Source organism: Phalacrocorax carbo, chromosome 9 (genome assembly GCF_963921805.1).
Source record: "Phalacrocorax carbo chromosome 9, bPhaCar2.1, whole genome shotgun sequence".
Classification (NCBI taxonomy): Eukaryota; Metazoa; Chordata; class Aves; order Suliformes; family Phalacrocoracidae; genus Phalacrocorax; species Phalacrocorax carbo.
This window is the reverse complement of record NC_087521.1, coordinates 33,243,757-33,271,059: the sequence shown is the minus strand read 5'-3', so window position 1 is coordinate 33,271,059 and position 27,303 is coordinate 33,243,757. Positions and strand designations below refer to the sequence as shown.

The 27,303-nt window shown below is 47.3% G+C and overlaps 1 protein-coding gene across 5 annotated transcripts; it reads left to right on the top strand.

Annotated features, from left to right (window-relative positions):
- The first annotated feature begins 14,058 nt into the window (after nucleotides 1-14,058).
- DACT1 (dishevelled binding antagonist of beta catenin 1) lies at nucleotides 14,059-24,044 on the top strand. Of its 5 annotated transcripts, none has more exons than XM_064461028.1 (4): nucleotides 14,059-14,129; nucleotides 17,113-17,245; nucleotides 18,862-19,017; nucleotides 21,303-24,044. In XM_064461028.1, exons 1-4 carry the CDS (start codon nucleotides 14,121-14,123, stop codon nucleotides 23,159-23,161), a joined length of 2,157 nt encoding a protein of 718 aa, XP_064317098.1. In that variant the 5' UTR covers nucleotides 14,059-14,120; the 3' UTR covers nucleotides 23,162-24,044. The 5 variants fall into 5 exon arrangements, with proteins under 5 accessions (XP_064317098.1, XP_064317097.1, XP_064317094.1 ...); XM_064461027.1 differs by lacking the exon at nucleotides 14,059-14,129 and adding an exon at nucleotides 14,410-14,866 and having other exon boundaries at nucleotides 18,862-18,924; nucleotides 21,417-24,044; XM_064461024.1 differs by lacking the exon at nucleotides 14,059-14,129 and adding an exon at nucleotides 14,410-14,866 and having other exon boundaries at nucleotides 18,862-18,924.
- Nucleotides 24,045-27,303: the final 3,259 nt, after the last annotated feature.

Sequence of the window (27,303 nt, the reverse complement as noted above, 5' to 3'; positions counted from 1 at the left end):
TCCACTGAACTGGGGCCTCTCTAAACAAGAAGAGACCATTAGTTTTGGCTCATTAGCTTAACTGAGATGACTATTAAATCCCACTCCTCCTGCCACTTTCTGTAAAATAAACTTAGAAATAAGCCATCTTTGCAGCTGTGACTAGTAATAAACCCAATTAATTTCCATGTCTTTAGTGTTAATATATGCATTAGATGTGTCAGCTCTGCCTTTTTGTTTCCTTCATGGAAAAGCTTGTCTCAGAGATTTCCTTTTAATTAGAATGGGAATTTGCTCCTTTGTGGATATATTCCTCCAGGAAGCCACTTACTGAGATGCAGCATCTTCAGTCCCAGGGAATGGTGTTACTGTTTGGGTTGTCGTGGTTTTGGTTTGGTTTTTTTGTTTTTTTTTTTTTTTTTAATGCATGTGACAATGAGTAGCACAACAAATTCATACTTCCCCTGCTAATTTAAGGGTTAAGGAAAAATCCTCTACTTTGTCCTGTGAAGATGTCACCAAACAAACAAAGCAGAAACCAAAGGCACAGATGCACTTCTCTTTGAAATCTGCATAGTAATTACTGTTTACCGTCCTTCCTCCTTCATTGATGACTCCAATACAAAGGGTACAGTAAACAGCCGCGTGGGCTTCATGGTCAGATCCATTAGCAGAATCAAGTATTTCAGCTGAGTGCAAGTCTCATGCCAGTCGTTTAAGACTGGATAACAAGCTGAGAGGAAAACCACACAGGTCACGGCTCTGTAGCAAAGTCTTTTAGAAAGTATTGCTGGTCGTGCTCTTCTTGATTACAGGGAGATCAGAGCCCCAGCACAGATGGAGGGGCAAAGTGCACAGACTTCAGGGAAGCCTTTGAAAGTTTATCAGCCCTTATACTCCAAAAACTGCCTGTAGGTGCCGTGTATCTGTATGTCAAAGAGCAGAGCCCACTCAAAATGGGAGTCCAAGACTACTGGTGCAGACCTCAAGGCACCATGTGCTCTGTAGCTAGAAGAAGCTGGAACTTGAGTCCTGTGCAGAAGCAACTTTTAATTGTATCACAACCAAGAGAAAATCAGCCCAGAAGCCAAATTTACATGAACAAACTCTGCTACCAACCTCCTTTCCTCCTCCTGCTGCCCCACGGCTAACCTTTCTTTTCCACCCTTACAAATAATGCAAACTCCCAGCTTCATTTTCTGAGATTTCCCAGAGCACTGCAGATGCTTTTATTTCTGCCTATCTCTCATATTACATCCAGGAATGGCTAGTTGTCCTTGCAAAGGTTATCTACGTTTGAAGCCTCCTCCCCACAGACAGAATCATAAGGTCTCTGATGAGGAACAGCAGGTCTTTGTTCATTCTCAATACATGGGGCTGTAAATCCTCCAAGGGTGACCAGGGAAACCAAGAGCTTGCTGCCCTCATAAATCTCCCAGGGTGGCTGCTGCAGCCATCGTGTGCTTTCCAAGGGCTGCATGTTTCCGATGGTCCCTGCAGTTGTAGCATAGAAAATAAGCCAGTCTATGTACTAGGGACAGGAACAAAAGATGGGTTTTGGTCACTTTAGTTAAAAAGTCCCCTGGATAAGCTGATGGGAGTCGTTGGGAAAGACAAGAGAGTGTAAGAACCTTTGGAGCTTTTCCCCTGCTTCTTGGCTAAGCCAGTGTTGATCATCTGGGCTTTGCATGGCCCTTTGTGCCTTAAGCTGGAAGTGCTGTCAAAACACCTCCTGTGGTAAACCTGGGGTTGCACCCACATTTAGGGGTGATGCACCCACTTGGAAATGACCTGTGATCTGGGGAGTGGTGGGGAAGGTCTGAGCAGACCAGCACAATCCAGCCAGCACCCTACAGTCTGGATGTGGTTCTTGGGCTGGGTCCATCCTCTCAACACATTTTATCTTTCTCTGGCTTCAGAGCAGGACAGGAGAGGAGAGGGAATGGCCTCTAGGGCAATGAGTGACACCCAGGAGCCAAACCCTTGTTGTTGTACCAACATTTGCCATCCAGTCCTTCCCAACACTGCGGCCCTCTCAGATACTCTGTGGTTAGTGCCTTCATATACCTGTCCATGAAAGATAAAGCTCTTGCCTCATCACAACGGTGCAAGGTGCTGTGTTTGCCTCTTGCAATGCAGTGGTGTGATTTGGGAAACTCGTTGCACCAGGATGTCATCCAGTTGCAAAGGCTGGGAAATCATCTGCTGAGCCAGTGTACCGTGGCATCACGACCGCAAATGCAGAGAGGTGCCTACAACACCTCTTCCCCTTGACACGGCTGAGTCCAGCCAAGCGTGACAGGCTCTCAAAGTGCTGCTGGGCTGCAAGGAGCTGTTGAAGAATCCTTGTTTAACTGTGTCATCCAGTGGTGTGAAGGAGCCTGATCTTGGGGCAGTAGCGCCAGATGGTGATTAGTAAAATTCATGTGCATGTGCCAGCTCTGTTCTCATCTCTGTGTCTTAGCTTGAGCAGGTGACTTGTCTCCCCATCTCTGCTTCCAGCTTGGTAACACAGGGCATTTACTGCATCCTCTTTATCAGCCACCCAAATAAAGGATGTTCAGTGTCTTCAGCCCATGTGATTTTGTTCAGAGCAGGTATAGTGGAAAGTCAATTAACCGGGCAGGTTTCAGGCAGGTATTGCCCACAAGGCAGTTGTCATGCCTGTCTCTCCTCATTACTGGCCTCATGTTTAGTCTTTGTGTCAGACTCCCCTTGAGTCTAGCTGCCTGGGAAGGACAAGAGCTGTTTCTCTGGATGTCTACCGGTCCCCAGAAGTGGTGGAAGGAAGCCTGAGTGAACTGGTCCCTCCAGCTGCTCTGACTTTCCTGGTGTCCCCACTGCTGTGGCCAGCAAGGAAGGGCCCACTGGTTCCCTGGGCCTTTTGTTGCTCAAAGTGACAGCCACCTTATGGGCTCTATAGTCCTTGGCTGGATGCTCCTTCTTCCTCTTGTCCTCCTGGCAACCATTTAATAAACAAGCCCTCCAGTGATGCCCTTCCCCGAAGGCTGACAATGCGGCTACAGGCAATTGGTAATGCCTATGGGAGGGCTCTCATATCCTCTGGCTGCCTTAGATGTCTGAGTACCACTTCCCCTGCTCGCCCAGACAATTGGCAGGCTATTTGTTTTCAGTCTCTCTGGAAGGAGTCTGGCCTTTTATTTCGTAGCTTTATTCCAGCCTGCCAGCAGCCCTGGAGCCCCTTTGCCAAAGCAAGAGAGGAGAAGAGTTGAGCTCCACACACTGAGATGTGACTGGCACTTGAGTGAGATGGGAAGCGGGCTCGGATTTGGCCACGTGGCCCAGATGTTTTTGTTTTGATTTCTTTATTTGTTTGCTACTTTTCCTAATGCCTGCTGCTTCGCTCTAGAGGATCTCAGCTTTTGTAATAAACATATCAAATTTAAAAAAAAAAAAAAAGGAAAAAAGGTGTTGGAGGAAGCAGTGACATTTGGAAATGCGTGCAAAGCAATGTGGTGACGTTTGCCTCAGTCTGCCGAAAGCTTGAAACAACAGCTCGGAGGCAGATCGAGGCTCTCCCTCTTGGCTGTCAGTCCCATTCCTCGGCTGCATCCCCCAGCGGGCTCACAGCACGCCGGGCTCGCTCCCTTTGCACTTTCCCTCTGCAACTTCTAAGTGAATGCTATCTGGCGTTTTAGTAATAACCAAAGGCTGAGGATTTCCCATGACTCTGGGAGCTGGGCTACAGAGCTGGGCAGGTTTAAATTTTTGGAAGAGCAGCCACATGGGGTGAGCTCTGCAAATCCTGCCCGCTTCTAGGCTGAGCATCTGCACGATATACGCTGAGGTAGCACCTCAGTTTTGCATCTCAGGTGGAGCTGGGGAAAGTATCAATTTAAACCTTGCACAGAAACATGGTTTAACAGCTCCCTGCCTGCAGTTCAATCTCTTTAATGAACATAAGCATAGATCAGAGTGAGGTGCAAGCTGAAAAATTCAGATCCCAATCCAAACCACGATGTGCCAGCATTTGGGTGTGTAGGTCTGGAGCTGGAGTCTGACTCACTTGCAAATAGGGACCCTTTGCAAAACATGGATCAAGGTTCAAATTCCTGTCCCTCCTCCAAAATTAAATAAAGAATGAAGAAATTCTGAGAACTCAGTGTTTTGGTTTTGGGCCATCTAAGAGGGGTGAAGTATGTGCTTAAGTGCTTTGTTGAATAGGAAGAGACTTGAGCATGTGCTTAATGTTATTAAGTGCTTAGCTGTTTTTGTTGAATCAGGGCCCCTGGCTTTTAAAGTCAATACTAACCCCTTAGGCTGCATCTGAAAAGATTTGGAAAAGAAGTGGCATCCAGATACTGTTGGATGTTTGACTGCTGAGCTCTGCATTCCTGCTTTGAAGGCTTGTTCCTCTAAATCTGCTCTCATTGCTATTCCAAATCATCTAAATGTCTTGTCCCTGGCCATCAGGGGATTATGAAGAGAGCACAGGGAGTTATGGACATTTAACACACGCCCAGCACAACTCCTGGAGAAGTTCAGCTGTCCTGCAGTTTCCATCAGAGATTTTGAGGCAGCATGGTAATACCGGGATGTTGCAGTGTGCTGCCGTTTTGCTGGCCCAACTGAAGAGGCACATGGCAGGCCTTCTGGTGTCCTCTTTTGGTGGCTGCTTTGCTGCTCCTTGTAACCGGATTCTCCTTGTTGTGAGAACCCCTGAAGTCAGGTTGGTTAAAAGCAGTGGGTGAGCGTGAGCTAAGCTGGCTCCCTGTGGGTGAGGTGGGTTAGGGAGCGATCACAGGAACAGAGCTGGCTGATCCATCACCAGCAGCAGGGAACAGAGAGTAGCTGCAGGCAGTGAACTTTTCAGTCAATGTAGATGCTGCTGGAAAGGAGTTGTCCCCAAAAATCCGCAGTAAGGACGAGGCTATGAACCTCATCCCCTGAAACTGTGTTTTGGTGGCACAAATGCTAGAGCTGGCAAGCAGTGTTTGAGAGAAATGAGACTCCAGAAAGAAGTGGGGAAAATAGCAACCTCCCCTGCTTTACAGGTAAAAGAGCGCCTGAGACCAGGATGGAAATAGATGGAAAACTTATGCACGGATGAAAGGCTTGAAACGAAATACATTATGCATGAGACTAACAGTTGGAATCTGAGAGCCACTTGGAGGTAATCATCTGAAAAGCGGGAACAGTTCTGGGCAACAATTTCAGCCTATGGCAGAGGCACCAAAATGGTTACGAAAAACTAGACTTCCTTTTAAAGGAAAGGCAAATTTAAAACTGCAGGACTGGAGTGGCCTTCTCCAGACAAACCAGCTGCAGCCCTCCCTCCCCTGTGTCCTCTCCCAGGTCTGGAGGGACAAGCAGGCTGGCTGCTGAGTTGTCCCAGGACAGGGCTGGCAGCGCTGTCCCATGACTATCAGTGCCATATGAGGGAGAGGCTTTGATCTGCAATGCCAACATCTTTTGAAACAAAATAACTTCCTTAGTGCTGCCTTGCTGTTGCAGGCTATTTTTCTAAAAAAAAAAAATGTTCCCGTCTGCACATCTGATGCTAGCACAGCAAACAGTAATGCAAAGGTGCAGCATGCCTTGAATCCACAGGTCAGCTGTGAGAATCAGACTAAAGTTTTGGGCCAATCATTTCTGGAAATTGAAATGCCATTCTTTGCTCTTGCAGGTTTGTAGATGCCTGGGTCGATAGAAAATGTATTCTTCCAGGACAAAGCCTACATTAAAGAAGATTAAAAAGTGATACTCCCTCTTACGCCAATGTTGATAAGATGCTCGATACTCAAAAAACAGTGGAACAGTGAAAACAACAGAGATTCAGGTACAATTTCAGGTCTGTTTGCATCTGAATTCAAAGCCATCCTTTTCTGTGTGGCAGTTTCTCAGCTCAGGTTTTAAGTTAAGGCTCAGAGATGGAGAGAGTCCCCCCCGGAGCCCTATCTGCTCTGATTCGCATCCCACTGTTTACAAGTCACGGGCTCCATGACTGCACACCTGACCTTCCAGGTTTTATGGGACTCACTGATGCAAAGCCTGGAGCCAGCGACACCTCCCTTTCTCCAGGCACGTGCCTTAAGCAACAGCGAGAGCGGTGTGTTTGTTCTCCCTAGCACAGTGGAAAGGGAATTATTTCAGGCAGAGAGATTTATGTTGGTTTTTTTTTCTAGTGGTTTCTTGACTTGTTGTTATACACTAAACACAACTCACTCCTGTTAACCCTCTGAGTACCGAAAACCAGGAGAGAGACAGTGGGTGGAGATGAAGCTTAAAATTTTCAATTAAGTTCTTAATTGCAAAATTAAGTTCTCAGATGCAAAGAGTGTGAGGGTGAGATAGTGAGAGTAACGGGATGCACTGAGGACTGTCTAGCAGACTGATACTACCACAAGATCTTTTGAGCCTTCTTTTTTTACACATGAGATATCTCCTGGTTTAAAGGGAGAGCCCAAATGACAGGGGGTGGTACGTCTAATCTCTTCTGCCTCTGACACTGATGTCTTGTGACCTTGGTTGCGTTATTTAGCCCACCTCAGCCTGCCCACGTCGAAAAGGACGTTAAAAGCCAGCTCATAAGATGTGCTGTTTGGTGCAAACAAGATACATGCCAGTTGCCTCTGATTCATATTCAAGGGTCATTTATCACTAGCAGTGGAGCAGATATAAATGGGCCTTTGTCCAAGTGAGCATCAGCTGAGGCTGAATGAACTCCTTTAAAGGCTGTAGGGTTAGAGTTTTCTGAGAAAAAAAAAAAAAAAAAGCAGAAGTCCTTGCTGTTGCTGTCAGATTTGTATGAACTACAACGTGTTGCGGGTGTAGTTTGATCTTGCTCAGCTTCCCACAGCGTGCAGGCAGGCTTGATTGGAAAGCCTTCCCGTGAGCATTCCTGCCCAGCTCCAGGCTTCCATCACGTGGCCTGCTTCAGCTGAGGGGTCCCAAGGCCATCCAAAGAGCGCAATTGCAGCCAGCTCTGCCTTCGTCGCAGGCAGTTTGAATGCAAATTGTACTGCAAATTATGTCCTTTCTTCTGGGAAGGCCTTACTATTTTGAGCATGAACCCCTCTGGTCCTGGGCTGAATGCTGAGCTGTGGCTGTTTATGGCTGTGTGGTGAGGTAGGTGCAACGATTCAGCTAGCAGGGAAAGCACGAAATGTATAAGCCTGTTTGGGGCAAAACATTTGGGCTGTGCTGCTGTCACTATTGCTATACCTTCACTAGCAACCATCCAGGCTAGATTAATCCTGTATGGAGGAAGCGGCCACACAGGCTGAAACGGTGCTACATGGCTGCACAAGAGAGCTGTTGCTATACTTAATTATAGTATAGTATAACCAATGTCACTATGGTTTTGCAGCGTCCCCAAAGCAGAGCTGGCCCTAGCATCGCCTCTTTTACCCTGCTGTGCTTTGCCTCCTTCCTCCCTACCCCTGTGTGGTTGTCTCTGTGCTGCAGCAGAGGGAAAAAGGAATGCTGGAGGTGAGACCCACTCTCTGCCCTTCTGCTCTTCCTCCTTTTGGCAGGGAGCCGGAGCAGAGTGGGGCTCCTGGGCATGTGGGGCTGAGGAGATCACAAAGGGATTTTGCTGGGGGAGCAGAGGGTCTTAGCAACGTGAAGGAGCAAGGGAGGGCTCAGCAGCACAAGTGGTCCTCTGTGCAGCTGCCATGGGTAGGTCTCTGAAGACTAAATCACAGGTATGGGTGAGGCAGGAGGAAGCCAAGCACAGGTAGGGTGGGATTCCCTTTCCTGGTAAGCAAGGGTGTGTGCTTCTCTAGGGCATATAGAGTACTGAAGGCAGAGGGAGAGGAGAAGGGAAGACAACCAGTGGTTGTCCAACCCTTTGCATGGACTTGCTTTACTGGCCTGGGTGCCATTGGAGCCCCCGTTAATGTGGGACCCAAAGAGCATGAGCTCAATCTCAGTGCACTGTTGTCCCTTGAAGAGTCTTTATTGATCCTGACATATCCACACCTGACCTTTTGTCAAAGACCTCTTATGATGGAGAAGCTTTCTCCTCCTCAGGCTGTTCCAGTTCCTTCTGTTGGGAATTTTTCCCAGGCTGTCTAAATCTCAAGCTGTAATTTAAGACCATTGTTTCTGTTCTTCCACTCCTGGTGGCTGATTATTCACAGTTCAATATATATTCTTCCTGAAAGGCCATGCTGGTGAGGGCCGTTCCCAGTCTGGTGTGCTGAGATGAACGCTGGCAGCACGGGAGCAAGAAGGCATTAAACTAAGCAGATGTCCATGTCACCAAAGGTTAGGCATTTTTAAATGTAAATGTGAAACACAGGCCGGGAGAAGAAAAGGCGTCAAAGCACAAGAACATTACACATGATATTGTAAGGATGAATGAAAAGTAATTGCAGCAGAACCCCACTGACATAATCTGCTTGGTGATGAGGGAGAAGGAAAAAACAAGTCAGACAGAAAGCGATACTTGGAGCAGCCCAGCGCTGACTTCATTTGAACAGTGTCCATGAGCCTGCAGAGGGAATGCAGTCCCCACCAGTTAGCATTAAGACATGATGTATTAGGTGCTTTGCTAAAATGCTGGTAAAGTTTCTTTATAGTGAACAACGAGGGGGGTAGCTTCAAGCTCTGCTTCTTGTCAGCTGTGAACATCATGAGTGACACTGGTTTGTTTAACTGCATGTTCCCCCTCCCCATGTTGTCTTTATCAGACCCTCTCTTATCCTTAAAACAGAGGTAAAAACAGAGCTGATCTTCCCTGGCTTTCCACCCTTTCCATCCAATTCTCTTACACATCTTCCCTAATCTAGGGACTAGAAGCAAGTTTTGCATCTTCTTTCCCATTTTGGCACCTGATGCAGGCAGGAGGCATTGCTGGAGCAGCGCGGCAGTACCTCGCTGGGCTCAGGACTCACCAGCTCTCCAGAGGTTCTGCACTGCTCTTGCTCCTTTGCTAAGGAGAAGTGGGTCTTTCATGGCCTTGAGGAGCACTACCCCATTTGAGGCAGCAATGGGCGATTCAAAATCAGCCCTCTTCCTGCCTCAGCAGGTGGGCTGCTGCCTGCAAAAAAGAAATGAATGTCTTTGCACGGCTCGTAGTCTGACAGGAATGTCTGGAGAAGCTCTAATGTCGCTTCCCCACAAGCAGCTGTCTCCTGCATCCTCTTCCATGGCCTCCTGTGACTTCTTGTTTTGCAAATGGTCCATCCTTCCTTCCACATTCCCTCTGGATGGAGCTTTTTGCTGGAGGGTTTCCTGCTGTCATCTCTTCATTCCTGTACAGCTCTGCCTTCTCAGTCGTGCCAGTGCAACTGCTTGCGCTTTAAAGTGGATCACTGAAATATCTGGGTTAACAGAAAGGAAAGAAGAGGTTATTTTTCTTTAACTCAGATCAGGGAGGCAATCTGTTTTCCAGCACAGCCAGTGGGACAATGATCTGCAGCAGAGGAACGGCCAAATGTAGGAAATGCCCAAACTAACAGTCAGCTGCAGGGAAAGGGGCAGCATCACAGTCCTCCCCTGTTCCAGCGCGTTTCCCTCCCATACATCAGATCCGGGGAGGCAGATCGTTGCAGTGATGCCAAGGGAAAAGTCTGTCCCTTCATCTGATACATGGGCAGCAGCACTGGGGATGAGGGAAAGTGGGACTGTGTCTTTCGATGGGAGACCACAGTCAGATCAGATTAGAGTAGGGAGAAACTGGACCCTGGAGGGACCTGATCAAGTTAATGGCTCCTAACGTAGCAGTCACTAGCAGTTTTTGCCATAACAATACAAACGTGGTAATGTTTTGACAGGCTGGGGTAGCGCCTGTCATCTGAACACCCCGAATTTGTGTTAAAGATCCTAGTCCATGTTTAAGGCATTTGGCCTCTGTGTCTTGTTGACAGCACAGCAATGTTTCAACGCTGTACAAACACAACGAGATAAACGTAGGCTGAATGAGTCTGAGGAGAGTAAAATACATCATAGGTACACTGCAGTTACCTGTCACCCAGAGAAATTGGTTTTGTTTGACAAAAATTGGAAACACTGCCAGGATATTTTGCTTCAGTTGGGGTTACTTGCTAGAATTGTTTGTGGTTAGTAACGAGCACAAGGTTCATTTGTAATAATAATGTAACCATGGTAATATGATAACACAAACTGATGTCAGTGTGATTTGCTGATAAGATTTATACCCTATTATATTATACAATGCAATTAAGAAATGCTTAGAAAATTAACATTAGAATAGATTAAAATAAAGTATCAGAGGCGTAGTGACAGCTGTGGGTCTTGAGCATAGTCCCCAAGTGGATGTTTCCGGATAGTGTATCACTCTGCCTCCGAAGGGCTGTGTTACAATAAGCAAGGAAAGCAATTGCTTTCATTTTACAAACAGGGAATTGTAATGTTCCTCTTGATTTCTGCCATTTTCTGCACTCATTTTAGTGTGACTGGTCAAAAATAAACCTAGGAAAATTAACAAGTGTTAATTGGCCTCATTTAATCTAAACTGAATTTAATGATCAATGGGTGGAAGAAGGAAAGACAAATATATGCATTGGGACGTAGGGGTTTGCTCCCAGTGGGGAGGAATTTAATGGTGAGATGGGGCTCCGAAACTCTTGCCCCTTGCCGATGTGTTTTGGATTCACTGCCCATCATGCCAGCCACTACTTTCTCAGGGCTCCTTTTATATTACCAGTGGCAGCCACCTGCTGCTTCTTGTCTTGTAAGCTCCGTGGGGCAGAGACCATCTCTTTATTCCCTATATATGAAATGCAAAGGGAGCACAGCACAGTATTATTACTACCTAATAATATAATAATAAAAGATGAGCCAGGATAATCATAAAAGAAAAGCCGTTTCGTAACCGCCTCTGTACCAGACAGAATTACACCTCTCCTAACATCCTAGCAACAGAGCTCCTCAATCATTATCTCTTCTCCTTCCCTGCAGATAACTCACTGACTCCTTCCTTGCAGTTTCTATGTTCAAGTTTAAGATGGGGAATCTGGGATTATTTTTTTTTGGAGGATTTCAGCTGATCACCCCAGTGAAGGAGTAGCAACTGTATGAGGGAGCGAAAGAGCAAGACCTTCAGCTGTTGCCACAGACCGGGAGAGGAATGGAAGACAGTTTTGGACTCGGAGGTTTTTTTTCATGTGAGAGTCCTATTACTTAGCCCTTGCTAAGAGTTTCGAGATGTTTGGTTTGCTGAGATAGAGGCCTCCAAAGGTTGTCCAGTCAGAGCTAATCTGGGGACTGGGGCCCCCCTCTTATCTCAGGCTAGTTTTTCTCCGGGATGATCGGCTGCATTGTAACTGAGAGGGGAGAAACCAGTCTTAGTCTCTTGTTCCTTCTGTGCTTAAAATATCTGTTTTACTTGAGGACAATACCTACAAAGGCATCCTTTTCTCCATCTTCTCACTTTATTGTGCTCTTCTGGTTCTGTCTTTCTTCTGTCTATACTCCACCACCTATGGCAGGACTTTTTGCCTTGCTGCTTATAGACTCTCTATTTTGCTGTTTTCTGAACAGTGACTTCTTGAGTAAATTAAAGTAAGTAAAGTAGATTATTTTATGCTTATTCTATTTGGTCTTTCTGCTGCCTTCAAATCCTGCCTTTCTGGGCTCTCCCTCCCCTTGTCTCCATGACCTACACTCTGCTGAGCTTCATCCTGGTCCGTGAATACTCTTCTGTGGACCTTCCCTCACTCTTGGTGTCTTAGATCACATCTTGTTTTCCTTCTGTCATTCACATAATTTGACATTTCTTGCTGGCTGCTCACTCGCACGTCTCCATCTCCCATGCTGTCCAGTCTCCTAATTCCCACTGCTTCTCTGGCACCATATTTATCCTTCTTCTATGGGGTGAAACCTGAGCTCCTTTTGCTTCAGATTCCCCTTCCTCTTTGCTGATCGTAGCTGCACAGCGAGTCTTGTTCAGTCAAAGCTGCATTCTCCTCTCCACGTGATGTAGGCACTTGTCTGTTTTGGCAGTTCATGTGTTTCTTTTCCTTACTGGAACTGATGCACTGCGAAGGATGAACACAGAAATGTCAGCAGGGAGTACAGGAGACTAGCAGCATCTTATGCTCTTCAGAGTGGAAGAGGTGACTTGGGAGGGAGGAATCGCACCGAAATCTACCAAGAGATAAGTGGCAAAATAAATAAATCTGAACATTAAGACAGATTTTATTTAGCGCAGTAATTTATTTTTGAAGCAAATTCTACATTGCACACTGCACAACAGCACAGAAATAATTAACATAGCTTAACATAAATATTGCATGAAGCTTTCTGTACAAATGCATACATGGCACACAGCTACCTGCAAAATCTGGCTAAAAAGGGTGAAGGAAAATGTGGGAGCTCTCTGCTTTCATACCTGGAGAGCTGCCGGTACCCACTTGGGAAAGTAACTCTGCATTGCAACACAGCTTTCAGCATAAACATGCTCAGAGGGTGCTGTATGCCAAGCTCCACACAGGAGAGAAAGCCATGGAGTCGGTTTTTAGGTCAGCAGTGGTGGCCTACAGGTTGTGGGGCAGAGGCTGAACCTACTTCTGGGCCTTTTATGGGCCCAGATACATAAAATGAATAGAGAGACCGTGGTCTGGTATGGGGCTTGGGTTTTATTTCCAGTTTTGCTCAGCAACCTCTGTCAATCCTTTGCCCTTGGGGCATCCCTTGTCCTTTCAGCATTTGTCAGTTTTCTCTGAGGCTGCAATTTCATGGTCTCTTGAATCTGGCAGGAGCGATATTGCTCCCCAAAGAAGTGGCCCTGCCTTCTCTGTCTGCTTATGCCTGCGCTGCCTCACTCCCCGTTTTGCTGGCACATACACCTACATCTACATTAGCAGCTAGGACAGCACAACAGGCATGGATTTGCCAAGCAGCATGGCTGTACTGAGGTCCTGCCACCCATGCTGTATGTATTGCAAGGGTTTTTCTTTGGGCTGGTTGTATTTTTGTCCTGCAGACCAAATGTCCAGTAATGAACACCCATTAGTGGCTGGGGTGCTTTAGGTGTGCTCCCTTCTTCTGCTTTTGTTTTACCCCAAAGCAGCTCAATTAATTTGTTCTCAAATCCCTCCGCAATGTGAATCGCAGAGTGGTAAACCAGAACGATCTAGAGAGTTAGTTCAAAAAGGCACTCGTAATCTAAACTAAAATATTAACATAGATGCACTGTGCTGACACGGCTGTGTGGTGAACCAGCCCTGGGAAGAGATCAAAAGCAAAAAGAAACAGAGCTAGCTTTAGCTTCCGCTATCCTCCGGGCTGATGCGTGTGGCCTCACCTACATTTGGGCCAGCGGTTGGGAGGGACCGAGGGCTGGTTATAAGCTGCAGGAGGAAAACCGATCTCCTTTTTAGAAAACACTTTCCATTGGTTTATAAAGACTGTGAAATAATGATCTATATCACCTCTTGGAAAAAGGACCAACACCTACAACAGGTAAAATAGGTGTACGGTACACCACCGCAATATATTGTCTACTGCAAACAGCATGGGAGATGAATTTCATCTGAGACCTTTCAGTACCACAAACACTCATAATCTTCTGAGGAACAGAGGGAGAGCAGGAAAGAGCATTTCATTATGCTCATAACGTCTGTGAGAGCTGCTGTATAGCGGGCTCACGTCTTTCCAAACAAACCCCATATTGTGAAGGGCTCCCTCAATGCTTTCTTCTTCCTTCTCCATTCTCCCCCCCACCCCAGAACATGTCTGGAACTCAGTTTTTGCTCTATTTCAATACAAACATTTTTCTTTTTTTTCTCCTTTGGCATCTGCATTCCCGCCCCCCCCCCCCCTTTCCCTTGAGTGCCCATTGAAAATCTAATTGCAGATCCCTTGCTGCAATTAGTCTACATGCTATTATGAAGTTCACTTCATTATGGCTTTTTTGGCTGGTCGACTCAAACGGGCTTTGAAGCAGCACCTCGCTGGTGCCCTGATCCTCGCGCCTACGCCGTGGTCAGCGCCCCGGTGCAAGGACTGCCATGTTCTCCTCTGCCTTCCACCTTTCCCTGCCCTCTCTTTACACCCTCACACCAGGGTGTTTTGTGTCCAGACGCATCATTTATGCTCCTGTTTCGGACGCGTCGGGCTGTATAAGCAACACGGCACCACAACGTGCTGCCGATGGCCCGGGATGGCGCCGTGCGTGGTTCTAGAGGTCACCGCCGGAGATTCTGGAGATGTCAGTGGTTAGTGTCCCACCTTCACACACCCTCCCCACCCGAGCCCGGCGGGGGGGGGGGGATGGAGGTGTGGGGCGGGAGGAGGAGGAAGGCGACCGCGGCGGTGCAGCCGCCGGCGGGCGGGGAGGGAGAGAAGGAGGGAAGGAGGGAAGGAGGGAAGGAGGGAAGGAGGGAAGGAGGGAAGGAGGGAAGGAGGGAAGGAGGGAAGGAGGGAAGGAGGGAAGGAGGGAAGGAGGGAAGGCGGGAGGCGGGCGGGAGGCGGGCGCGGGGCGGCGGCAGCCGGGGAGGGGGAGCCCGGCGCCCCGCGGCCCATTCGCCACCGGCGGCGGCAGCGCGGCGGTCGGCGGCGCTTGGCCCCCCGCGGGCAGGGCCTGTCAGCGGCGGCCGCCCCCTCCCCGGCGATGAAGGCGAGCCCCGCGGCGGCCGCCACCGCGGCGGCGGGGCCGGGACAGGCGGGGGGACCGCGGGAAGGCGATGCGCGCTGGCGGGAGAAGGGCGAAGCGGAGGCGGAGAGGCAACGCACCCGGGAGAGGCTGGAGGCCACGCTAGCCGGGCTGGGCGAGCTGGAGTACCTGAGGCAGCGGCAGGAGCTGCTGGTGAAGAGCCTCCTGCTGCGGCGGCCGGCGGGGGCGGCGGCCGGGGCGCAGGGCGGCCGCGGGGAGCCGGCGGGCGAGGGGCCGCCGCCGCGCAGCCTGGAGGAGAAGTTCCTGGAGGAGAACATCCTCCTCCTCCGGAGGCAGCTGGTGAGCCGGGGGGGGTGGGGGGCGGCTTGGGGAGCGGGGGGAAGGCGGGGGCGCGGGCGTCTGTCCGCCGCGGGGGGATGCGCGCCCTGCCGCGGTCCCGGCGGCGCGGCGTGACCCACCGCGGCGGTGGCTCCCACAGCCCGAAAGGGGTTGGGGGGCCGGCCGCGGTCCCCCGAGGGCTGCACGCCCGCGCCGCTGTCACGCCGGCACAACGTCCCGGCCGGGCGCGCAGGTGAGGCGGGACCCGGGCCTCCGGGGGTCCGGCCGCAGGGAGGGGGGACGCAAATCGCTGGCGGCCGGGTTTCACCGGCGGTTTTGCTCGTGGCTGCTGAAAACCCGAGTTTCCCCGTGGGTTTCCAGAGCCAGGCCGGCGGTCCAACTTCCATTCAAGGCAAGACGAGGCGCTGCCGTTTCCTTGAATGGAAGTTGGGAGCGAGCTCCTGGGTCGCAACCCCGAGAGGAGGTACCGAGCGCTCCGGCACGGCCAGGATCAGGCCCCTTAAAATAAGGGATGCTTTTGTTGAAGGACGCGCTTTGTAGCTGGTGTGGGAAGAGATGGAGGGCGGTATGAAGCGGCAGATCATTTTTCAATGAAAATAGCATACAGCTGTGCCTGGCGGTCTTTGTGCACGGCTCAGCATTTGCTTTCACCCAGGGAGAAGTTGGATTGTGTGATATATTTGCGTGATTTCTTCTTCCCCCCACCCTCCCGCCCTTTTCTTTCTTCCTTTTTTTCCTTCTTAGCCTTTTGGTGCAGTTCATTTAGGATTATTTCCTTCTTTAAAAGATAAAAAGAAATGATTTTGCTGCTGAGAAGGGGCTGACTGCCAAAAAGCAGTAGCGACAGACGAGGGAATCATTACTTAAAAAAAAAACAAAACAAAAACCCAATAGAAACAAACAAAAAAAAAAAAACACCAAAAAGAAAACCCGGGGATTTGTGGTAGCACTTTAATTTGTGCACTTGACATTGCAGATTGGAACCAGATGCGGTGCTCGCTGGGGGAGGGGGGACATTGGTGGCAATAGGTGGCGCAGTGAGTTACGGCTTGAACCCATCGCCTCTGCCAGCCTGGCTTCCAGCCAGCTCCCGCCTCCCGTCAGAAATGTGGGAGAAGACTTGGGATCACCCCTTTGGGTTCTCCAAGGCTGGTGTTACATACCAGCACATCTTCAAACAGTCTCACTAATACTATTAGCATTTCCTTTCCCTTTGCCTGAGGACTGGGCCACCCCAGGGGAAAGGTTGTCCTGGATTTAATGGGTTTAGAACTAGTCCAGTTATAAGCATCAAAACTCTTTGCGATGAGCGTATCAGAGCACTGCTGGGCGCCGATCAAATGATGCACTTGAAAAAAAGAGATAAACCTTCCTCCTGCCTCCCCCACCTTCCCCAAAGCCAGAACAATTAAAGGGTATGCAGCTGAACCGGTGACGGATAAGCAACATTATAATACACACAGGGAAACTGATTGCCTTGACCGTGGGTTAATGAGTGCCTTACAAAATAATTTCTTATTGCTCATTTTATGCCATCAAATTACCTTCGTAAATAGCCTTAAAATTCATCTCACAGCAATTTTATACTATTATAGTGGGAGAAGAGGAAGAATTGCTCTTCTTTCCTGCTGCACTGCAAAACTAATAAAAGGGCCATGATCCCAGCCTTGGGAATCTTGCTGTTTGTAAGACAGACTATAAGCTCATAACGTGCAGCAGAACAAGGCAGTTCCCACACTTACAGGCACTTGTTGGCAGAGCTGTTTCGTCCCATTGTGTGACCAGATGCGATCTTTGTCTAACATCACTGTGGTGGTGAACGTCCCGTCACACCGGCAAAGCCGTCCCTTGGCCAAAGGAGCCCGTTTCATGTGCACAGGTCTGGTTTGACCATATCATGCAGTACAGCTTTGTTGTCACAGCTGTGGTCCTGCAAAGGAGTGCTTTGCCAGCGCAGTGTGTTGGTCTCCCTAAACTGGGGAGTGTGCTCCTTACGTAGGTCTGGCTGGAAGAGGCTGGAAGGAAGTGCCTGCATAATTCTTCAGTGAAGTTTTTATCCAGAGCATCTACTTAAAATTTCAGGGCTTTGTTCAGCTGTGTTTTGTTTTTTGTTTGTTTGTTTTTTATAAAAGAGTATTGACAAGGTATTTCTGCCATGCTCTGATGGAGAAGGCTGATTGTTTTTGGAGCCCCTTCATGTCTGCCTCACTGAAGGAGCTGATGTTGTTTGTCTTCTTGTTTTCCAGAACTGCTTGAGGAGGAGGGATGCCGGCCTACTAAATCAGTTACAAGAGCTAGATAAACAAATAAGTGATCTCCGGCTGGACGTGGAAAAAACGACAGATGAACACCTTGAGACAGACAGTCGTCCAAGTTCAGGTAAGACCAATATTCAGCAAAATGGAGCCTCCTTTGCTACCAGGAATTAAACTGGCTGTAGTTTTCAGTACTACAACAGTAAATGTCTCTGGTAGGTTCACACTTTGATAATTAATGCCTACCAGCAAAGTTCACCTACCACTGGAATGGTTGCTGTTTGTAGACAACGTATTCAGAAGAGCATTTCAAGCTTAGTTAGATTTTTAGTGTTTGGGACACTCTTTTTTTTCCAAGGCCTCCCACAAATTATTTCAAAGAGTTCTAATTCTTCTGCATATTAGGAAGGAGGCTTCAGGAAAGATGGTGAATGGAAGCACCACCAGCAGGAGGAATATGTCAAAATTGATCTTACAGCCAGAAGGGACCATTGAATCAAACAATTTGATCCCCCATATATTGAATTTCATCCCATTCTAACTGTGTTAAAGCCAATAAGCAGTATTTAACTATGGGGAACCTTTCCTAGAGGCATCCAGATTTGTTCTGAAGACACTAAAAAGTGGAGAATCCACCAACTTGCAATTGTTAAAACCATTGCTAATTTGTGATCTGAATTTCACTTGTTCCAGCACTCATTTTTTTTAATATGCTTTTGTCCCATAGAGGAAGGAGTTTTCCAGTTCCCAGCTTCTTATTCTCTTGGAGGTGCTACATAGTGTAATTCCCGACTTTTTTTGGTGAACTAAGCAGGTCAAGTTCATTAAGTCATTTGTTTTAAGGCATTTTTTTTCCCCCACTCTTAAATAGCTTTATGGCCCCTTTCCAGTTTTTTAGCTTTGTTATAAGCGTGCTGAATTCGAGGGCTGGGCACACCGTTCCAGTGTGTTTCTTACCAGTGCTGTATAGACTGCTGAAGTAATTTCCCTACTGCTATTCATTAGTCTCTTTGTACATCCAACAATCTCATTAGCTTTTTTTTCCATATCATTAAGCTTGATTGAGCTGCTTTTCCACACTAAGTCCTTTTCAGGATTATTTTTTTCCAGGATGCATCCCCATTCTGTAGAGACGCCCTGGATTCCTTATTCCTAAATGTACAATTTAAATTTTGATGACAGTATATCATATTTTCTTGAGTAGTCCCGATTTACCAGGAAATTAAATTTTCTGAGTCTGCACATTATTTACCATTTTCCTCCTTTCATGTCATCCATGAATATTATATTTATCTCCAGAACTTTGAGGAAAATAATGGATGGCATTGGACCCAACACTTTGTAAAGATTTTGTAGTTAAGTAGTAGCTGGAGAGTCTGTCTTGGAAGTATAATACTCTATTAAATGAGTGGGCTGTCAAACACAGCCGGGATCCTGCTTGCTAAAATCTGAAAACCTTTGTAAAGGGTAAAACCCCAGCCCCTCTAAAGTTCAAAATTTCGTATGCTAAGTAAAGTTCTGCTTTTTTACTGTTAAGTGCTTTACTTTTAAACGGAATCCTTCATAGTAATAAGGATATTACTAAATTGTGCAGTGTTTTTTTGGTGACTGAACGAAATCCCATAACTAATTGCAATAGGGGAAGCCAACACAAACATGAGCTTGACTGCCTTTCTAGGGACACAAACGGCAACTTTGTGTAGACATAACTAATATAAATCCAAACTCTTATTTTTATAGGGTTTTATGAGCTGAGTGATGGAGCTTCTGGATCGCTCTCCAATTCATCTAACTCTGTCTTCAGTGAGTGTTTATCCAGTTGCCATTCTAGCACTTGCTTTTGCAGCCCTTTGGAGGCAACACTGAATATCTCAGATGGACGCCCTAAATCTGCAGGTATAGTAAAAGCAGGTCGAATACATCATACTCCAGGAGGTGGCTTTGGCTTTGGAAATACTTCCTCAGGAGTATCTGGGTTGGATTAACCCTTCTTCCTTTCGTTTGATGTATTGTGCTCTGAAAAGATTCCAGTGCCTATCACGTACATGGGTCACAAGGCAGGACCATTTGCCTTCCACTAGCCCAGCCTTTCGTGTGAATATGTCACTCTAAAGACATGAAAAGAACATGTGAAAATATGACAGCTGCTCTACCCAGTAGAGGGCAGTGGTACCTATACACATAAACACATTAGTTGACAAATTTCTCATGGTTTCTTTTAGAAAAGGATTTTTACTAAGTGGCAATAATGAAAGATACCTCCACAGCCATGTCCTCATCAAAGTGACAGAGCAAGGTGCTAGCTACAGGCTTTAGAAGGTCAGGGTACACGTTGGTCTGTTTGTAGCAGTCATTTTGTCAGTTCCAATGGTCTTCAACCCCTAGGTGATCATGCTGAGGCGTGTCCTGCATTTATATAGCATAGACAAATAGACATCGTGAACAAGGGAAAACTATTTTGGTTCTTTGGCAAAGTGCTGTTGACTTTCCTTGGACACTAGGATGGTTAAACAGGAGGGTGGCCTCTGTCTGTTGTCCAGAAAGGACACTTCAGCAGGACTTTTGTGATCAAGTGTTACTGGTTGCAGCCACACTCATTCAAAAGCCTTAGTTCGTTCTGGGTTGTGGAGGATGCTCCTAACCACACTATTTCCAATTCCATTCTCTTTACTGTTAACTTACAGTGATTTTTTTTGTGAATCAAAGATAAAATAATTCAAGTTCTTCAACTCTAAAGTGGGAGAATACAGCCTGGGATACATTCATTCTGAGACACTGACAAGTCCTCCAAGTTATCCTTTGAGCAACATGAGCTAAATGCTCCCTGATGTAAGGTATATGTGATCTTCACTAGCCATACAGAAAAAAAAAAATACACAAGGGTTTCCAGCCGATCGCATTGCTGGTTTTTTCTGTATACATCAGAAAACCCTACAATCCTCATTGATACCATCTCACTTTTAGAGATGAAATTTCACAAACTGGCATGTTTCAAAGTGTTTTGTCAACATTTCCTGACTCAGACATAGGATTTAGGAAATGTGGGAAAACTGTGAGGTGATCTGGAGGAAGTTCATGCTCCTAACTTCCCTGTTCTTCCTCTCCTGCTCACACAGGAACATCATCTCTATCAGCTAATTTCATCAACGTCTGCGAGATCTCTTTTGAAATAAGCCTTAGATAAGTGATGAGCACTGAGCGTTCAAATTTGAGTACCCTGGCTGAAGTTTCTAGCCCAAGGGTAGAAAACAGGACTGACAGTGATCGAGAAGGATCATTTAGACTGTACCCCTACCCAAGAAGACAAGGCAACATAAGCTTAAGGAAGTAATAATCTTAGGTGCTTGGATTGAAGCCCTGCTCCTAAGGTCGCTTACCTCCCAAGTAAGTGCCTTAGCCATTAAATCTGACTCATGCATCCTGAAACGCACTGGATTTCTCTTACAGAACTCTCTTTGCAGAGCCAAGGCTAGGATGTCAGCTGGATTGACCTGCACTCCTTGTACTTGTGTGGAAAGATGAGCCTGTTTCCTATTCTTTAATGCTTGATTGCTCAAAAGGAGCACCTGTTGTTATTATTAGCATTATTATAAAATAATCATGATGCTAATAATAGTAGTAACAATAATAATAAAAACAACAAAATTAAATCTGGAATTTTTTTGACCCAAGATATGCTTGAAAAAACGTGGAAGTGAAATTTGTCAATAAGCTAAAAGAATTCATTGGACTTTTGTCTATATTTTTTGTGTTTCCCTTTGGATTTAGCAAAGCAAAATATAAAATTCATGTGTGCTGGGGCCCGCAGTGAGCATATAAACAGAAGAGACCCTTACAGACTTCTGGGTAGCTTGGGAGTAAAATAGGAAGTCCTTAGCAACCTAGGCATAGGTTGAGACTGAAGTAAGTGTTCTCATTAGGGCTGTGATTTTTATTTTTTAGCCATATTGGGGCAAAACCTACATAGAAGCTGTTACAAAGAGACCCACAGAAGAATAGTGCTGCTTTTAGATTGCTTAAACAGCATCACAGGTGCAAGGTTTCTACTGTTTGAACAGCGCTGCTGTTGTATAAACATTGCATCGTATGTGTAGATGGGACCGGAGTCCTTGATGGCACAAGAAAAACGTAGCAGAACTGTCCCTGGCAGGCTCTCTAAACTCTTCTAAAATGCCTTTCAGATCTCATAGGCTGGATGGACTATAATAAGGAAGGCCAGCATGAGGACCAGACCGCAGGCTCTGTCTGTCGCTCTTTGTCCACGCCGCACTCAAATTCCCTCGATGTCGTTGCAGATGTACATCCAAAGTACCAGTGCGATCTGGTGTCTAAAAACGGGAATGACGTCTACCGGTACCCCAGCCCACTCCATGCGGTAGCTGTGCAGAGTCCCATGTTTCTTCTTCCTGTGACTGAAAACCCCCAGCGAGAAGAGGAGAGGCTTGGTTGTGATATCGGCGACGTTTGCGCCGCATCTGAAACGGACTCGGGAAAATCCACCAACGCCTTTCTCCCGCAAGGCTCCTGGCCGGCACCGTGCCCTTCCACCAGCAAGAGGATAGATGGTTACATCTTAAGCCTGGTTCAGAAAAAGACTCACGCGGTAAGGACTAACAAACCGAGGACAAGTCTCAACGCTGATCCCACCAAAGGGATCTTGAGGCATGGAAGCATGTGTGTCAGGCAGCCTGCAGGGGTGGTGGCTCACGGTAACGTCGTGAACCTGAAGAGCTCCAAGCAAGTGTGCTTGCCTTCTGGTGGGACCACTGCTCTGGACCATGCAGCACCCTCCCCATTAAAGCAGAGGCCGAGGGAGCCGGCTGGTGAGCAGCTGGAGAGTAGGAAGGCACCTTTGCCGGCAGCTTTCCCGCCTGGTGCGGCGAGTGAACTTCAGAGCAAGCACCTGCCATGGGGCATCAAACCAGCTCCTCCGGAGCTCACCCGCAACACAGTGGCCACGGCAGGGGACGTCCCCAAGGAGAATGGGCAGCTCTTTGCTGCATCTCCCAAAGAGAGCCCGGGGAAGACTATGGTGCTGCAGTCGGAGAATAGGGTCAGCCAACCCCCCAAAAAAGTCCTGCTGAAGAGCAGCTTGCAGGCAGCTCGCTCCTCGTCACCTGCCGTCGAGGAGAGGCCCGTGCTGGATTTCAAAAGCGAGGGCTCTTCCTCCCAGAGCCTGGATGATGGGTTGTTGGTGAATGCCCAGTACATACCGGCCCAGCAGCAAAGCGTGAAGCTTCACAAAGGCACCCGAAACATCAAGATTTTGAAAAGCTCTGCTCTGAAACACAGGCCCCACCTTGCCAATGGGCTGGAAAATGGTTCGCAGACGTTGCGGGAGAAAACCAAGCCGGTCGGCAAGAAGTGCCGCTTTCCTGATGAGTTGGATACAAATAAGAAACTGAAAAAACCCTCCTCACGGGGGAAGAGAGGCAGCGGCTTGCAGCCGGAGTCGGGCCTCCAGAGTCGTCAGGCTGGCCTGCACAAATCCACCGTCCGATCCCATGGGCACGGCCGAGAGGTTGTGGTGGCCAAGCCTAAACACAAGCGTGCCGACTACCGCCGGTGGAAGTCATCGGCAGAGATTTCCTATGAGGAGGCCTTACGGCGGGCGAGGAGGAACCGGCGGGAAGGTGTGGGGGTCTACTCGCAAGTCCCCCTACCCTACGTCAGCCCGTACGCCTACGTGGCCAGCGACTCGGAGTACTCGGCAGAGTGCGAGTCCTTGTTCCACTCCACCGTGGTGGACACGAGCGAGGATGAGCAGAGCAACTACACGACGAACTGCTTTGGAGACAGCGAGTCGAGCCTGAGCGAGGTGGAGTTTGTAGGGGAGAGCACGACCACCAGCGACTCTGATGAGAGCGGGGGCCTTATTTGGTCTCAGTTTGTCCAGACGCTCCCCATCCAAACGGTCACAGCGCCAGAGCTGCATGAAAATGCAGCGAAGGCCTTTGTCAAAATCAAAGCCTCCCACAACCTCAAGAAGAAAATCCTCCGCTTTCGGTCAGGCTCCCTGAAGCTCATGACAACCGTCTAGTGAGGTGACTTGGTGGAATGTATCTGCTTCTGCTTTCAGAAGCAAGGTGCTTTTGTGTACATATTTCCACAGATTTTTTTTTTTATACAAATATTTAAAACTTAAGGTAAATTATGTCACTTGTCTTCAGAACTTGGGTGGATACTAGTGCCTTTTACGTGGAAACAAAAGACCATTATACTTGTTTAAAAATAACCCAACATAACACTGCCATTTCAGTGGTGAACAGCCTCCAGTACATGGTATCAGAAGGCTTTGAAAAAAGGCTAATGTTTCTGGGAATGGATCTTCCTTGCCTAGTTTTTCCAGTTCTGGGTCTTATACAGGATATCGACAGCTTAAGGTCATAAGTTTTTAGGGGATAAGGGGGAGGGACTGTGGGTAGTCTTCATGTTTTTGCTTGTCCCTTTCTTCTGCCACATTTTGAACTTCTTCCTCCTGGTAGTCTGGCCTGTTTTTGTTGTTTTTTTTTTTTTTCTTTTCTTGTTGATTCTCTTCTTGAAACTCACCCCTCTCCTCCCCCAGCCTTCCCCCACCAGGAAAGGGCTCCTGTTCAATCTGTCTCCAAGGTTAAGTCGCCTTCTCTGGAGTGCACTCTGCTCCCATCTCCTGGGAGTCCCGCTGCGGATGGCGGTGGTGTTCAGAGTAAACCATTGGAGCAGCTGACCAAGGCATAGTAACTTCAGTATATTGTGTAAAACTGCTTTTGAAAAAGAAAAAAAAAAACATATGCATGTCACGTGCATGAGTATCAGTAGTTTTAATATTCCTGTTGATGTCCAATTTACTGTACATCATCAATGGCTGTTTTTATATATATATCTCATTGTGTAAATTAATATAACACATCATATGCTGTAATAAACAGTCTGTTTTAATACTTTTTTTATAGTTTGTTACATTGGTGCAGACCCAGTGCATGGTTTTTATATTGGCATTTTCACCACTTAGATGTCTCTTTGATGGGACCTGTTAATGTTCCCTGCATTTAGCCATGCAGGAAACGGAGCAAGTTTTAAATGTTGCTGGGGATGTGACTTGTCCTTTGAGGGAATTGGGTTGTCATGGCTCCTCTTGTTCTTCCCATAACTTGCATTTTTTTAAGCAAGGTGGGATTTAGGGGCTCAGAGGCATCTTTAGGTTGTTGCTTATGGGCAGCTCATATTGCAGAGCAGATGGAAAAGTAATATTAATCCCCCTCGCTGTCAGGGTGCTTGCAGACTTTGGTTGGTACAACACAGGGGCAGATGGTAAGTTTCTGTAACCAAATAGATCTGTGTAATGCAACAGGTGTCCCTCTGAAATGTCCAGCAAATGAATCCCCAAGAGCTGTGTGCCCTGGGAGCTGGGCTGGGTGGAGGAGAGCATAGACTTGCTGTCCCTGGTACCCTCTTTAGGTATGGTAGCTGACTGTATCACAACCCTGACAAGGTTATGCAAAGAAGTGACAATTGTGTCACCCGCTGGTCTCTGTCTCAGTTTCTTTCTTCGTGTAGGACTGGAGGTGAGCCTCTGCCAGCAAAGGAGAAAGGAGCTAACCGTAGACAGCACTGCTTCCCTTCGCAGCAACAGCTTTGAAGCTGCCTGGTGGGAAGGCTGGAGGTTTATGGTGCATGCATGTCTGATGGAGCAGGCCCAGAGGATGGGCCTCTCTGCACATCCATCTGCTCTGACATCCATGAAGCGGTGGACGTAGAACTGGCGTGGAATCTGTGACTGGTACGAATTTCAAGGCTATGTGTGCAGCCTCTCTGTTCCATAGCAAGATCTGCTGAGCAGACACCTTCCTTTGTGGTTCCTCTGTTTCCTTCCTACTGTCACCCACCTGAAAGGCAGAGCAGGTTTTTATTTCTCAGGTTTCCTTGCACTGCAAATGTAGCAAGGAGAGGTCCACCCAGAATTAAATTACTCTGGGAGCAGCTTCTGAGACAGTGGTAACACTTTTTCTAAGTAAGTGACATGTTTTGGTTTTTTAATCTGCAGTGTTGTGGATCCCTACCTATAACATGTCTCTCATTATTTTTCTCCTTTCTTTACTAGACGAATGTCAGTTTCTGTAACCGGTCTCACAGTATGGTCACAAGGTTCTGGATTCAGTGTCCCAGAAAATCCTTGCATTTCCACCTCCGATGATACAGGAAAAGCTGTAATTCACCTTAGCTGGTCTCAACTTTCCCATTGCTTTACTTAGACGGCAGACTGTGTGTATAGATATATATGTGTGTCTGTATATATGTATAAAATTTTTATATATTGATATAGAATAATTCATCCAGAAATTACTGGACAATGGCTGCCACTGCAGAGAGGGGAGAGAAGTGTTTGTTATTAAACATGGCATTACTGAGGTTAAGCAGCAGCTTAATACATTCCCGTTAGTAACTGATGTGAGTTATGTCAAACAAAGGGAATGTCCAGAAGCTTGTTGAAGCTGGTAGTTTCTTTCCTAGAATATCTCTTAATCATGCCACATAATCTCTCCTTGAGCGAGAAAGACACATGCAAATCCTTATAAATCTCCTCAAAGGTGTAGCAGAGAGGATCTTCAGACATGCACTCTGTCTCTCTGGCTGCAGAGGAGCCACTGGTGGGTAGACAAACCGACCAGTGGCTTTGGGGTGATGAGTTTTTAACTGCAGTGCTATAGCAGGTTGTCTGACACCAGGTGAGGGAGGCTGGTTTTCAAAAGTGAGCTGCTGAATAATTTCTTCTGAGATAATGGAGGAGAATAAAAAAAAAACCCAAACCCCACCTAAATATCGCTAAGGCTGTATTGGCTGCAACCACTGTATTCTGCAGTACTCCCATTGAGTAGCGTAATACCAGATGGGGAAATGGGCTGATGCTATCTTAATTGCATCTGAGTCTTTTCAGTTTGGGGAGGGAATTTTCCTTTTCTTACACAATTTAGGTAAGTATCCAGAATCCTTTAAACAAGCTTTTTTTTTTTTTTTTTCCTCTGCATCCTCCATCCCCCTCCCATATTTTTTTCTTTTTTTTTTTGTAAAGAAAAGATCTTACAGTGCTGGAAAAGTACTTTATATGGTCCCAATACACAGCACACATTCTCTTCTCTGGTTCTGATTTAGGAAACACATCTAAGTTAGTAAGTTTTTGCAATGTTAGGCTGAAAAACATCTGCTAGTCTTGGAGACCAGTTAAATATCTGGCACTTCTTTAAGCTACCTGGCTTTCCAGCTCCACAGCCTTGAGTCCTTGCCAGTGTATTTTTCATAATGTTCACATTTTAATTATCCCCAGTGTTTATGGTAGTCTTTGGAAGTTTGAAGCAGGAACATTTCTCTTCATTTCACTGGGGCCTATTGCAAGGTGGGGGCAGGTTGTGGCGGGGAGATCTGGGATTAGCTACCCCCGTGCTCCATATATAACAGTGCAGGAAAGTACAGAAGCATATACTTACATGAAGAACAAGAGCGGACCCCTTTAGCTGGATTCTTTGTGATTCAGGTTATATAGTGTCACTGCACATCTCTAAAGTACCATCTCTCCCAGTGCAGGAAACAGCATCGCGCACACTATGAGGTGCTGTCATTTGAAAGGGAATGAGAGTCTCACTGGGCTGTCTGCCTTCCAGCAGGCTTTTTGGGTCTGTTTTCTGCTCCCTAGCCCCAGCCACCAGCTGTGGGTCAGTGGATCATGAAGCAAGCTGTGTCTGGTGCGTGTCGGGTCAGAGAAAGGCCCTGGCATTGTGCCTAGACGTCCCAACTGTGTGGGGCCCCTGTTGTGGATATCACGCTTGTTGTGAGAAATTTGATGTGGTGCAAGGATTTGGACAGCTGGGTCTGAAGGAAGGTGGCAATGGAGAGCCCCATAAATGGAGTGGTCTGATCCTGATTCATCTGTATTTTGAGGAGAGGCTGAAAGAGGAGGTGTTTCAGTCTAATGCCTAGCTCAGTGAGTTGGACTGGGCTAACCAGAGTCGTGTGAGGGACTCTGCATCATTTCTTCCAATACTCTTTAAAAAATGATCAAGGTCACTACCAGCTCTGCCAGTTGCTGAGGTGCTTTAACAATCTGGCCAAGTCCTGCGAGAGCCTTACTGTGACAGGTGATAAGGTCCTGTCCTGTCCTCCAGGACTGTTTTTGGCCTTCCATAGCACAACCCCTGCTTGCAGAGAGCC